At 46.1% G+C, this 12,710-nt stretch overlaps 1 protein-coding gene and 1 long non-coding RNA gene across 3 annotated transcripts in view; one reads left to right on the top strand and one right to left on the bottom strand.

The window, feature by feature from the left end:
• BACE2 (beta-secretase 2) overlaps positions 1 to 7,596 on the bottom strand; it is a 54,160-nt gene extending 46,564 nt beyond the window's left edge. Inside the window, exon 1 of the mRNA XM_029046756.1 lies at positions 7,267 to 7,596. Within this exon, the coding sequence (XP_028902589.1) occupies positions 7,267 to 7,596 (330 nt within the window). The remainder of the gene's footprint in view (positions 1 to 7,266) is intronic.
• A 56-nt stretch (positions 7,597 to 7,652) lies between these two features.
• Positions 7,653 to 11,102, top strand: LOC114805448. 2 transcript variants are annotated; one of them, XR_003753426.1, is made up of 3 exons: positions 7,653 to 8,418; positions 9,674 to 9,870; positions 11,063 to 11,102. It is a non-coding gene; the product is annotated as an uncharacterized LOC114805448 (long non-coding RNA). The 2 variants fall into 2 exon arrangements; XR_003753425.1 differs by lacking the exon at positions 7,653 to 8,418 and adding an exon at positions 8,589 to 8,668.
• The last annotated feature ends 1,608 nt before the right edge of the window (positions 11,103 to 12,710 follow it).

Raw genomic sequence — 12,710 nt, 5'->3', positions numbered from 1 at the left:
AAGAGCCCCTATTTCTCTGCCTAGCACATCATCCACGCTAATTTCCAATGAGTGAATTGATAAAAAAGACGGACAGAGGCAGATTTAGAGCATTTACAGTACTTCAGACACAAAATCTCCTGCTTATGTTTCCTGAGCGCAGTGAATGGTTAGCAATAGCGTGGTTAAGGGAATATGTCTACCAACTCAGTTATATCATACTCTCCCAAGCATTTGGTACAGTGCTCTGCACACAATAAACACTTAATACAATTGATTGATTAATCCCACAGCAATGACGGAGGAAGTTATCTTGAACACAGAAATAACTTCTCCACCCTTCCACAGTGGCTAAGCAATGGGAGTACTGTACTGCACTCTTTCTGGGCAGAAAAAAAAAAATCAATGAAGACCTCTCTAGGATGACCAAGAAATCAATCTCAGCCCTCCCTCTACCCCTTCTCTCACATCACGTGGGGAAATCCAGAACCTCAAGTCCAGTGATGCTGACGATGTTGTACGGAGGGGCCAACGTCTGACAGAATAGATGCTTTATTATCTGCAGGCAGTGTGGAACAATGAAGCTTCCTGTGAACTTGGCTATCCAGAGAGGAAGGGAGAAAAACTGAAAACAAACATGCCCAACTACATGCATCACATTCGACTGTCGGCCTGAAGGGACAAATGGAGTTGAAAGTAGGGTGACCTAGATGGAGCGGTGTCGCCCGAAACCTTCCCCATGGGATCTACCTTGCTCCCAACGTTGCCTCTTTTAACTATTTTTGCTGAGGCTGAACCAGTGTTTCTGTTTTGATTTAATTCTTCTGAAATTCTTCAATTCCTGCGGGTGCTAAAGTGGCTATTTAAATTGGAATCTGTTAATTTTGAGGGGTTGAGAAAACATGAAAGACCGTAAACAAGAAGAGAAACATCCAATCCCTGAATCACACGTTTTATGCCATCGTGCTGACAATACTAACTGTGAAATTCTATTATAAAACTCTGCCTATTCATAAAGGAATTGTTATTCTTATATTCATTGCGGTATTTGTCAAGTGCTAACTGCATGCCAATTACTGCGCTAAGCACTGGGGTAGCTAGAATATGAGGATAGAACAATTCTAAGAGGGAGGGGGAAAGAACAGCTATTTATCCCCATTTTACCAATAAGGTAACTGAAGCACAGAGAAGTTAAAGTGACTTGCCTATGGTTGCATAATAGGCAAGTGGCAAAGCTGGGATTAAAACCCAGGACCTTTGGATCTCAGGCCGGTGCACGCCGCTTCTCTCAGTACGCTTAACTCATCCTACTGTGGCAAAACTGAAACACCACTTGATGGTCGTGTCGGTAATCAAAGTTATAGTTTGTCATTCAAATTCCCTTCCCCAAATTAGCAACACAGTGGAATATTTCCAGAGGAAATATTTATTTCATGGGGACACAGATGCTGCATCAGTGAAATGCACCAAGTGACAAAGAAATGGATACAAAAACCGAGGCCAATCTCCCAAGATTGATCCGAGATCATTTCTCACTATTTAACCAGATTTTAAAATAAGATTGATCTTTTCTTAATAGAATAAACCCCCTTTCTGTCATTTTTGGATATTATGCCCTTTCACTCACATCTTTCCACTTCTCGGTCTTTTTATTAGTTATCTCTTCTCTTGGCTTTATCACATTTCCTTTGGCCAATCAACACTATTTTCTTTCAGTTTCCAAACAGAGACCAGGAACACTCAGTAAACTCAATTGCATTAAAGGATGAGCAGGTTAGTTAAAAATATTTAAAATTCCTAAGAAGTGTGTAATAGGAAGCTACTTCCAATCTCAAGAACACCCCACTAATGTAAAATATGTGATTAACAAATGATAAGAACCAATGATCAGGATACAACTCACCCCCAAATAGTTTAAGGGTTTAAAGAGTACCATGTAACCTATAAGGTGTAATTTCATTTTATCTCCCCATATTAAGAGACATGACTACAATAATAACTGATAAATCTTCCACTTGCAGGGAGAGAAAAAAAACCTTTTTGAATCTCCCACAATTATCTGAACACCTTTCAGCATCTTGCATTGGATTTAGTCAGCAGTTCCAAGAAAATCTAGTCAAAGATAATGAAAATGTACTATAATTTCAATCACTCTGGAGCACCATTATAATCATCAGTAATAAGCCCAAATTACAGAGTAACATTTCATGACTTCTATCCATGCTATTATTGTGTTAATAGCAACAGGAGTTTGAATTCACTGTGCATGAATCTTTTTGAATGTGAGCCCCACGAGAGACAGAGCCCATCTTTTTCCCCCATCTCTGTATTTTCTCCCAGCACTTAGTACAGTGCTTTGCACACAGTAAGAGCTTAGTAATACTATTACAACTACTAAATCTGATTGCTCTGTTTCCAATCAACTCCCCAGGGCTGGATATTTTGCTTTTTGTAATTGAAAGGCACTATGGAATTGCCCATTATTCAGAGAACACCACAAACAAAGCAGGTAACTCTGATGAAATCCTTCCTTCAAGCGATATACAACACATAGCTACAGTGGACCGGCTGAATTTACCAGCTAGCTATATAACGATCTACTGGGACAGCATCACATTTTAGAGAATAAGCACAGACTGTGTGATACTAATAGAAACAAAAATAACTGGATCATTTTACAACTATCACAGTTACCTCGCCCCTTAAAATATGCTGCAAATAACCTTCTGGTGGTGAAAAGGGGGGGGGGGGGGTACTGAATTGAATAGCCATCCTTAATTTTTGAAGATGAAAATTTAACTTACGTGAAGAAGTTAAGCTTCCTTTTGGCAGTCTCAGTGTTTATATGCTAGAATTGGAGACTTTATTACCTGTAGCTTATAATTAAATCAAGCACAAAAATAGATATGCAACACACATTCCTTGGGCATGAGACTATATACAGTCATGACCTCTCTAGATCCGTTAATGTTTAATACTGAGAAAGCCTCATTTAAACTGGTTTTTTGCTATGAGGAAACTCTTGATTACTGCACCAGTCTCTTTGCTGACTTCCCTGCCTTCTGTCTCTCCCCTCGCCACTCCGGATTTCACTCGACTGTCTGGATCACTTTTCTGAAAAGCTTTTCGATCCGTATAATAATAACTATGGTACTTGTTAGTTACTTACTCTGTCCAAGCACTGGGGTAGATACAAGTTGGACACAGCGTGAGCCCTCCGAATCCCCTTTTTACAGATGAGGTACCTGAGGCCCGGAGAAGTTAAGTGACTTGCCCAAGGTCACACAGAAGACAATTGGTGGGACCGGAATTGGAACTCAGGTTCTTCTAACTCCCAAGCCCATGCTCTCTCCACTAAGTCACGCTATAATCACCCCACTCCCCAGAAACCTCCAACAGTTGCCCACTCCCTGCAAAAGAGATTCCTTATCATTAGCTTTTAGGCACTCAATTGCCCTCCTTTTATTTTTTTTGTTTTGTTCTGTTTTGCTCTGCTGTCTGTCTCCCCAGATTAGACTGTGAGCCTGTCACTGGGTAGGAAGTGTCTCTACAGGAAGTGTCTCTATCTTGCCAAATTGTATATTCCAAGAGCTAAGTACAGTGCTCTGCACATAGTAAGCGCTCAATAAATACTATTGAATGAATGAATACCTTACTTTGAGAACTTTCTACTACAATCCATTTCGCACACTCCACTCCTCAAAGACAATTTATTCTCTCGACCTCAATCTCACTATCCTGCTGGTGATCCCTTGCCCACATCCTCCTTCCCCCTTCAAATCCAACAGTCCGCCACTATCTTCACCTTCAAAACCCTCCTCAAAAAATCACCGCTCCTCCAAGAGGCCTTCCCTGACTAAGCCCTCCCCTCTCTGTTGACTATCTACTTGGTAATGCACTTTGATACTCAATCCAGCCCCACAGTACGTAGATGCATATCCTTAAACTCTCTAGTTGTAATTTAATGTCAGTCACCCCTCTAGACTAGTCTCTGTAGACTCTAAGTACCAATTCTATCACATTGTACTTTCCCAAGTGTCTACTACAGTTCTCTACACAATAGGCACTTCAATAAATATCAATTGAAGCTGCAAACATTGTTTAAAAGTTGGTTTTCTTTAAAATAATTGGAGAAAATGGGCAGAAATGTCTATTTAAGGGAACTCGGGACTTTTCTGCTCCAAGGGCAATGGAGAAAGAGTGAAGAAACTAGTAATAGCCTGGAGGCTCTTTGGGGGGATGTTTTTGAGAGGTTTCCTTGTAGACCTTCAGCTGGGTTTTTTTTTCCTTTCTCCTCACTACCTCCTTTATGTTCTCTGAAAAGAGGGGTGGGGGAAGAGAAGAAGTGCATCTTCTTGCTCCCCAGAGCACCAGTGTCACTCAAATGTCATTCACCTTGGTAGGACAGATTTTATATTTCTCAAAAGCCACCTAAAGTAGCGCTGGTAATAAAGAAGCAGCATGGCCTAGTGGAAAGAGCATAGAACTGAGGCAGGAAACCTGTCTGTTGCGTGACCGTGGGCCAGCCACTTGATCACGCTGTGCCTCAGTTTCCTCATCGGTAAAATAGGGATTCAATACCGTTCATTCAGTTGTATTCATTGAGTGCTTACTATGTGCAGAGAACTGTTCTCTTTCCTCCTTACACTGTGAGCACCATGTGGGACAGGACCTGGGTTTGATCTGCCTTTATCTTACCCAAATTTTAGTACTGCACTTGGCACGTAGTAAAAATTATGCAAATATCGCAATTAATATTTTTAAGTGGAAGCGGCATGGCCTAGAGGATAGAAAACTAATCTGAGAGTCAGGAGGACCTGGGTTCTAAACCCAACTCTCCGCTTTTCAATTAGTCATATTTATTATGCTTTTACTACAGTGCCCTGTACATAGTAAGTGCTCAATAAATATGACTGATTGATAAGTGGGGCCCAGAACCGAGGTCCTTCTGACTCCCAAGCCCATGCTCTATCCATGAGCCATGTTCTTATCTGTTGTGACCTAGGGCTAGTCACTTCAGTTCTCTGTGCCTCATTTACCTCACCTCTAAAATGGGGATTAAGACTGTGAGACCCAGGTGGGACATGGACTGTGTCCAACCTGATTAACTTCTACCTACCCCGGTGCTTAGTATAGTGTCTGGCATATAATAAGTGCTTCATACTATTAAAAAAAAGACCACTGGACCTAACACACTGTATTAAACAGAGAAGACGTTCCCTTCCCACAAGGAATTTACAACTGGAATGCTTTCTGAGCCCATGATTCCACACTCTTCTTTAAATTCCATTTCCTAGCTGTGGATTCATTTTAAGCACGCCAGAATACTTAACTGGTCACAGAACATTCACCAAATGTTGTCCAAAGATAGAGAAGTGACTTCCACATCCACAGCAATCTGCTGCTCTTCAGCTGGACATCCCCAGTGAGCTTGAGAAATTAAACTTTTCACTTAAGCTTCCTCAGCTGCTCACACCCATTCATCTTTCTCCCCCTCCTGACTTGAGGAACCAGCCAACTACTCACATTGGAATCCCATGACACGGATGAAGGGTAACCGAATCAAACAAACCTTTGAGTAAAACAAAACTTTTGAAGTATGGAAAACAGAAGGTACTTATTAAAAACACAAGGCCTTTTTTTTTTTTTTGGAAGAGAGAGTTGTCCCGATACACAGAGGAAAAATGAAATGTTTAGAGCTGGTCGTTTCTCAGAAAGATGGGAATCCATTAGCAGTTTGTTAAAAGTAATTTGAGCGTATGATGTTATGCTATTAAAAGTATTTTCTACATATGGTAGATGGTAGCTGCCATCTAGCCGTTACAATCCAAACGGGTGACACTGAAAATAAAAGCACTACGCGAGTTACCTTTAAATGAGAGAAAATTTAACTTTAATGCCATTGTCACAGACCAGTGGAGGGGGGAAAGAAAAGTGGGACCAGCTCCATAGGATTACTTTAAATTGCTGTGCCTGGGGACGTGAGAATCTTTTCAAAAAAAAAAGAGAGTGCCGGTGAATGAAAAGTGCTGCTTTTCAGAAAAATGGGAACGATGTTTGACATGACTTGGAATGAATTCAAGATCCGGTATCATCTTGTCATTTTCTCGAGTTGGAAAGAGAGCTACCCCACTTCTGTCTTCAATTTAAAAAGGAAGCAGACCTAGAAACCTAGTCCCTGCAGTTATAGCTCTCCCCCACCGCTCGGCAGACCGACTGGAGAGTTTTAAAGCGCAATAAAGGAGCTTTTTTCTCGGGGGTTTCTCCCCGACATGAGGCAGGTGGTGACCCTCAGGGGTTCCCCTCGGTCGCAGAAAGGAGGCTGTTTTCGGAAAGTAGTTCTTGTCTGGGCGCTGGTCCCCAACGCTTTTGCAGGTCTCTTAAGCGATGATGGCACGGAGAGAAAAATATGTATATATATTAATGCGGTAAGAAATGTCCCTGTCACGGTGGCACCTCACCATCACTTAACGGGAGGAAACGTGGGCCCGGCTGGCAGGGAGGACCCCGTGGGAGCCCGGAGTCTGCAATAACACACGTACACACACAAACACACAGCACGCACTTTTTACAGAGGGAAGAGGAAAATACGGTAAATAAGTTGACGAGCAACTTGGCACCCGCTGTGTCCCCGCTGAGGGGAAGAGTTTGGGGCCGGGGCCTGCCCGCCGAGCCACGGCCACCCACTCGTGCCCTCTGCCTCCTTCGGATTCCTCGGGCGCTGGGCAGGTCAGGGCAGCAGCGGAGGGTGCGGGGGGACGGGGCGGCATCCTTGCAGGGGCCGGGAGGGCCCGGGGATGAGGGAGCCGCGGGGAGAGGGGACCATCCTCAGGGTCGGGGAAGGGACGCAGCGCTGGGGAGGGAAAAAAAGGGGTGAGGAGAAAAAAAGGGGTGAGGAGAAAAAGGGGGTGAGGAGAAAAAGGGGGTGAGGAGAAAAAGGAGGTGAGGAGGAAAAAGGGGTGAGGAGAAAAAAGGGGTGAGGAGAAAAGGGGGGTGAGAAAAAGGGGATGAGAAAAAGGGGGTGAAAATAAAAGGAGGGGATGAGCTAAAGGGGGTGAGGAGATAAAAGGATGAGGAAAAAAGGGGTGAGGAGATAAAAAGGGGTGAGGAGAAAAAAGGGAGTGAGGAGAAAAAAGGGAGTGAGGAGAAAAAAGGGAGTGAGGAGAAAAAAGGGAGTGAGGAGAAAAGGAGGGTGAGGAGATAAAAAGGGGTGAGGAGAAAAAAGGGGGTGAGGAGAAAGGAGGTGAGGAGAAGGAGTGTTGGGGAGCAAGGGAGGGGAAGGGTTACCTTCTGCGGGGGGGTTCCGATGAGCATGTCCAGGTAGTAGCCTCGGCCGGAGTCTCCCTGCAGGTTGTCCACCATGGCCAAGAAGTTGTCCGCCCCCGGCTCCAGGGCCAGAGCCAAGCCGTCGGCGGGCCGGGGCGGCCGGCCGGACCCTCCGCCCGCCGGCTGGGCCCCCGGGCCCGGGGGAGGCGGCCGCGGCCCGGAGGCCTTGGCCGGGGCCATCCGCAGGGGCCACCGCCAGGCCGGCGGGGCCACGGCCACGGCCACGAGGCCCGCGGGAGGAGGCGGCAGCAGGAGCAGGAGCGGGAGGAGCAGCGGCGGCGAGGGGCACATGGCGCCGGCGGGGCCGCCCCCCAGGACCAGCCGCTCCGAGAGGCGGGAGGAGGAGGCCGGACGCAGGACGGGCCGCCCAGGGAAAAGTGGAGGCAGACAAAGCGGCCAGGGAGGCCCTCCCCTCAGCCCTCAGCCCCCAGCCCTCAGCCCCCAGCCCCCGGGGGCATCTCGCCGCCCGGGCAAGGCGCTGCCCTCCAGGCCCTCTCCCTCTCCTCCGCGCCTAAAAACTTTTCCCGGCCTTCCCTCCCGCTCTCTCTCTCTCCTCCTCCTCCTTCTCCTCCTCAGGAACCAGATGTCTAGGAATTTCCCCAGCTCGGAGCCCGGGCTCCAGCCCACGAATGTGACGAGGCTGAGCTGATAGTCGGGGAGGGGGGCGGGAGAAACTTTCCCAAACCTTAAAGGAACAACGGCCCCTCGCTAACCACCGAGCAGCCCGGCCCTCTTCTTCTTCCGAAGCCTCCCTCCCCGAGCGGAGTCCCCGCCTCCTCTGTCCCCCTCCTGTCTCTGACTCTCGCGCTCACACCCCTGTTACTAATCCACTGTCTTTTTTTTTTTTTACCCTCCCTAGGGTAATATTTGCCGAGGATGGGGTTGGACGGACACATCCTGTTATTCGCTGCCTTCAGACAGCCTCGTGGAGTCCTACCTCCCGCCACTTTTAGACCCAGTTGCTTCCCCGGCCTGTAACTGATTTTCCTGCCCGCCTCCTCCCTCGAGACTGTAAACTCCCGGAGGGCAGGATTGTATTTAACAACTACTGTGTGCTTGCCACACGCTCAGCACAGTCCCGGGCACGGAGAAGGTGCTCAGATGTTATTGAAGGTAGGTTCTGTAGGAGGCCACGCGGAATCTCGGCCGGGGTCCCCCGCGTAACCCCGCATTGCCCCGCTGTCTCTAACTCCTGCCATTTTTACACTCAGTTGCTTCCCCGGCCTGAAGTTTATTGCTGCTGGCCTCCTCCCTTAAGACTGTAAACTCCCGGAGGGCAGGACTGTATTTAACAACTACTGTGTGCTTGCCACACGCTCAGTACAGTCCCGGGCACGGAGAAGGTGCTCAGATGTTACTGAAGGTAGGTTCAGTAGGAGGCCACCCGGAAATACAGGCGGGGGTCCCCCCTGTAACCCCGCATTGCCTCGCTGTCTCTAACTCCAGCCATTTTTAGACTTAGTTGCTTCCCCGGCCTTAAGTTGATTCCTGCCGGCCTCCTCCCTTAAGACTGTAAACTCCCGGAGGGCAGGATTGTATTTACCAACTACTGTGTGCTTGCCACACGCTCAGTACAGTCCTGTGCACCGAGTAGGTGCTCAGATGCTATTGATGGTAAATTCAGTAGGAGGCCACCCGGAATCACGGGCTCCCGCCCCCCGGATAACCCTACATTGCCTCGCTGTCTCTAACTCCAGCCACTTTTAGACCCAGTTGCTTCCCCGGCCTGAAGTTTATTTTCCTGCCGGCCTCCTCCCTTAAGATTGTAAACTCCTGGAGGGCAGGATTGTGTTTACCAACTGCTGTACTTTGCCACACGCTCAGTCCTGTGCACAGAGAAGGTGCTCAGATCCTATTGATGGTAGGTTCCGTAGGAGGCCGCCCAGAATCTCGGGCTGGGGTCCCCCCCACACCCCCACCCCGGTAACCCCGCATTGCCTTGCTGTCTCTGCCTTTGGACCCCTTATGATGGCAGCTTTTGGAGAGGTTTTCTCACCACTCAAAAGACAGACTCCCCCAGGTCAACTCAGAGGTTGGCTGCCAGCCACCCAGTCAGTTAAGTATGAGCATTTTAAATTATGAATATGTAAAATGGGGCCAACCAATATGACCCGGCTCACTGTAGGTTAACTAATTATTGTTTATAAAGCCCTTGAAAACGACCCACAGCCACTGAAATGTATTCCTTAATGCAGTCTGTAAGTGCTATGTTGTTTTCTCTACGAGAGGGGGGAAAAATTACACAAGATAAAAATCCATTGATTTTCACTAAAATGGAATAGAAAAAACGTTTTTCCCTCCCCCGGTTGTATTGTCAGCTATTTTAAAGCAAAAACATTGAGTTTTTTCTCTCTCTCTCCATCTTTAGTAACTGGAGTTTTCGTCGATTGAAATTGGCTCATTCAGAATTTGGCAAAGTGTCATTCACCCTGCTGCCAAACCATTCCGAAATGTTGATTTCAATACATAACATGATGAGCGGTGTCGTTACTGGATCAGAACAGTGGTCCGACCAGCTCCGTTTTCCATCTCCAAGAGTGGAGACAAGATGCTTGGAGAAACCACGTGAGAGTCATCCTTTTTGAAATCCATCCTATTTTTTAGCCATCTATATTATCCAACAGGACTAATTTCCCCGCTATTAGCCCATTATGGACCACTTATCTGTAAATTTAACCCAACCCCTCTTGAACCTGTGCTGTTTTCTGTGGTAACAAATTTAATTATGAATCTCGCTTTCCCTGTCCCCCTTTCCCGCCACCCCCATTCCCAACCTCGTTCTCTGGAAGCAAATTCCATGAGCATTACTCCTCATGATATGAAGAAATTTCTGTTGTTTGTTCGGAACCACCCCTTTCAGGTTTCAGTGGCTGTCCCCTTGTCCAGGCGTTGTGGAATTTAGTGAACAATTCTGCCTTCATGAACGTGTAGATTTCAAACATTTCTCTCTCCCACTGCATCCATCCTTCCTGAACAGACTTAATTCTTTTAGCTTATCTTCACATGGCAGCTTCTCCATTCCCTCCCAATAGTCTTGACTGCCTTTCTCTGTAATTTCTCCAGCTCCATTATGTGTAGTGTACTCTCCCAAGCTCTTAACACAGTACTCTGCACACAGTAAGCACTCAGTAAGTATCACTGATTGTTTGATTCTCTTTTCCTCAAAAACCTAGTTCACCAAGTCAGTGGTTTTATGAATCTCCATACCTAGTTACTCTTTTCACTATCCAGTTTCTACACTCACTTCACAAATGCTTAATAAACATTGTTTCCATAATTGTGTATTCTCCACTTTATTGTGTGCTGAGGTAAATGCAAAATCATTTGTTCAGGCCCAGTCTCTATCTTACATTTTAAGTGGCGATCAATAGGTATGCAGAGCAGTGAAAATGAGGTTGAGTGACAGTTTACAGATTTAATATGCAGGTTAAGAATCTACAATAACAGTGTATCAGTAAGTAAATTGGTCATTTTAAAGGGGAATTCTCATGCTCTTCACCTTTCTCACAGCTCCAGGCAATAGCTCTTAGTTAAAACCAAGCAACCTACTCAGTGTTTTAACAGTATTAAAGGTTTCTGGTATTGTTAGTCCGTCCAGGTAACATGCTCTGGCTCTGGAGTTGTTTTTTGATGGTATTTGTTGAGCACTTACTATGTGCCAGGCACTGTACTAAGCTCTGGGGCAGATACAAGCTAATCAGATTGCATGCAGTCCTTGTCCCACATGGGACTCACAGTTTTCATCACCATTTTACAGATAAGGTAACTGAAGCACAGAGAAGTGAGATGACTTGCCCACGGTCACACGGCAGACAAGCGACGGAGCCGGAATCAGAACCCAGGTCCTTTGGACGCCCAGGACCGTGCGCTATTCACTAGGCCACGCTGCTTCCACAACCCCAGTCACGTGATCCAGCAACTAAGCCTCATGTCAGCCATCGTGCTTCATCTCTCTATTCCGTAAGTTCCTACTACTTACAGTGCTTTGTTCATGTTGATGATGATGAGAGGTGGTATCCTAACTTCCCTCCAGATTGAACGTACTGCATCCGATTTGATTTTCATTCCTCTTGTCCCACGTTTAAAGTCAGCTCTAGCTCTGACCGGCCCCTCATAATATTCATGGTCTTTCCTCTCCTCACAGTCGAAATTAAAAAGGGAAGTTTTACAGGTGCAAGAAAAGTTGTGGCCCTCAAAAATAGTATCTTAATTATGTGTGTATCATTTTTTATGGTATTTGTTAAGCACATGCTACATGCCAGGCACTGTACTAAGCACTGGGATAGATACCAGCTAATCAGGTTGGGAACAGTCCAAGGCAGGGAATGTCTCCACCAACCCTGTTATATTGTTATATCGTAGTCTCCCAAGTGCTTAGAACAGTGCTCCGCACATAGTAAGTGCTCAATAAATAGGATTGATTGATCGACAGCCCGTCGCCCGCATGGGCGTACAGTCTTATTCCTTATTTTACTTATGAGGTAACTGAGGCACAGAGAAGTTTGGTGACTTGCCCAAGGTCACGCAGCAGGAGAGTAGTAGAGGCAGGATTCGAACCCAGGTCTTCTGACTCCCTGGCCTATACTCTTCCCATTACAGCTTCTCTAGACTGTAGAGTGTGAGCCTCGTTACAGGACAGGGACCATGTCTGAACTGTTCGTATTGTGTCTACCTGGCTCATGGCAAGTACTAACAAATACCACAATTATTATTATTATTATTAGTAATAATTGACAGGACATACATGAATCCATGTATGTACAGATATAGAGCATGTGACAGAAATGGATAATATAACTCTAGGAGCACAAATAAGTGAAGAACATACTCATAATTTACAGACAGTTTCTTAGGTGAGCCACTGGAATTGTCAGAGATCAGAAATAGATGAACCTAATCTGAGAAGGTTTTAAAATAATAATCATCATTTGTGGTATTTAAGTGTTTTCTATATGTCGAGCGCTGGAGTAGTTACAAGATAATTAGGTTGGGCACAGACCCTGTCCTGCCTGGGGTTCACTATCTAACCGAGAGGGAGAGCAGGTATTGAATCCCCATTTTACGGATCATGAAACGAAGGTGGCACAGACGAGTCAAATGATTTGCCCGAGATCACACAGCGGGCAGGTTGTCAAAGCCAGGATTAGAAGCCACATCCTCTGAATCCCAGACCTGTGGACTTTTCTTTAGATTGTAAGGTCATGGATAGGGAATATGTCTGCTAATTCTGCTGGACTCTCCCAGATGCTTAGTACAGTGCTCTGCACATAGTAAGTGCTCAGTAAATACAGTTGATTCATTTCCACTTGGCCTAGCTGTTTCACGGAGAAGGTGGGATTTTAGCAGTTCAGCGTCTGCACTGAGCGAGCACACCCTGTTGGCTAATTACAGTTCATTCCAAGATA

The sequence above is a fragment of the Ornithorhynchus anatinus genome, chromosome 18 (assembly GCF_004115215.2).
Source record: "Ornithorhynchus anatinus isolate Pmale09 chromosome 18, mOrnAna1.pri.v4, whole genome shotgun sequence".
NCBI lineage: Eukaryota > Metazoa > Chordata > Mammalia > Monotremata > Ornithorhynchidae > Ornithorhynchus > Ornithorhynchus anatinus.
Note: the sequence above shows the minus strand (reverse complement) of the source record. Positions and strands in the feature narration are given on the sequence as shown.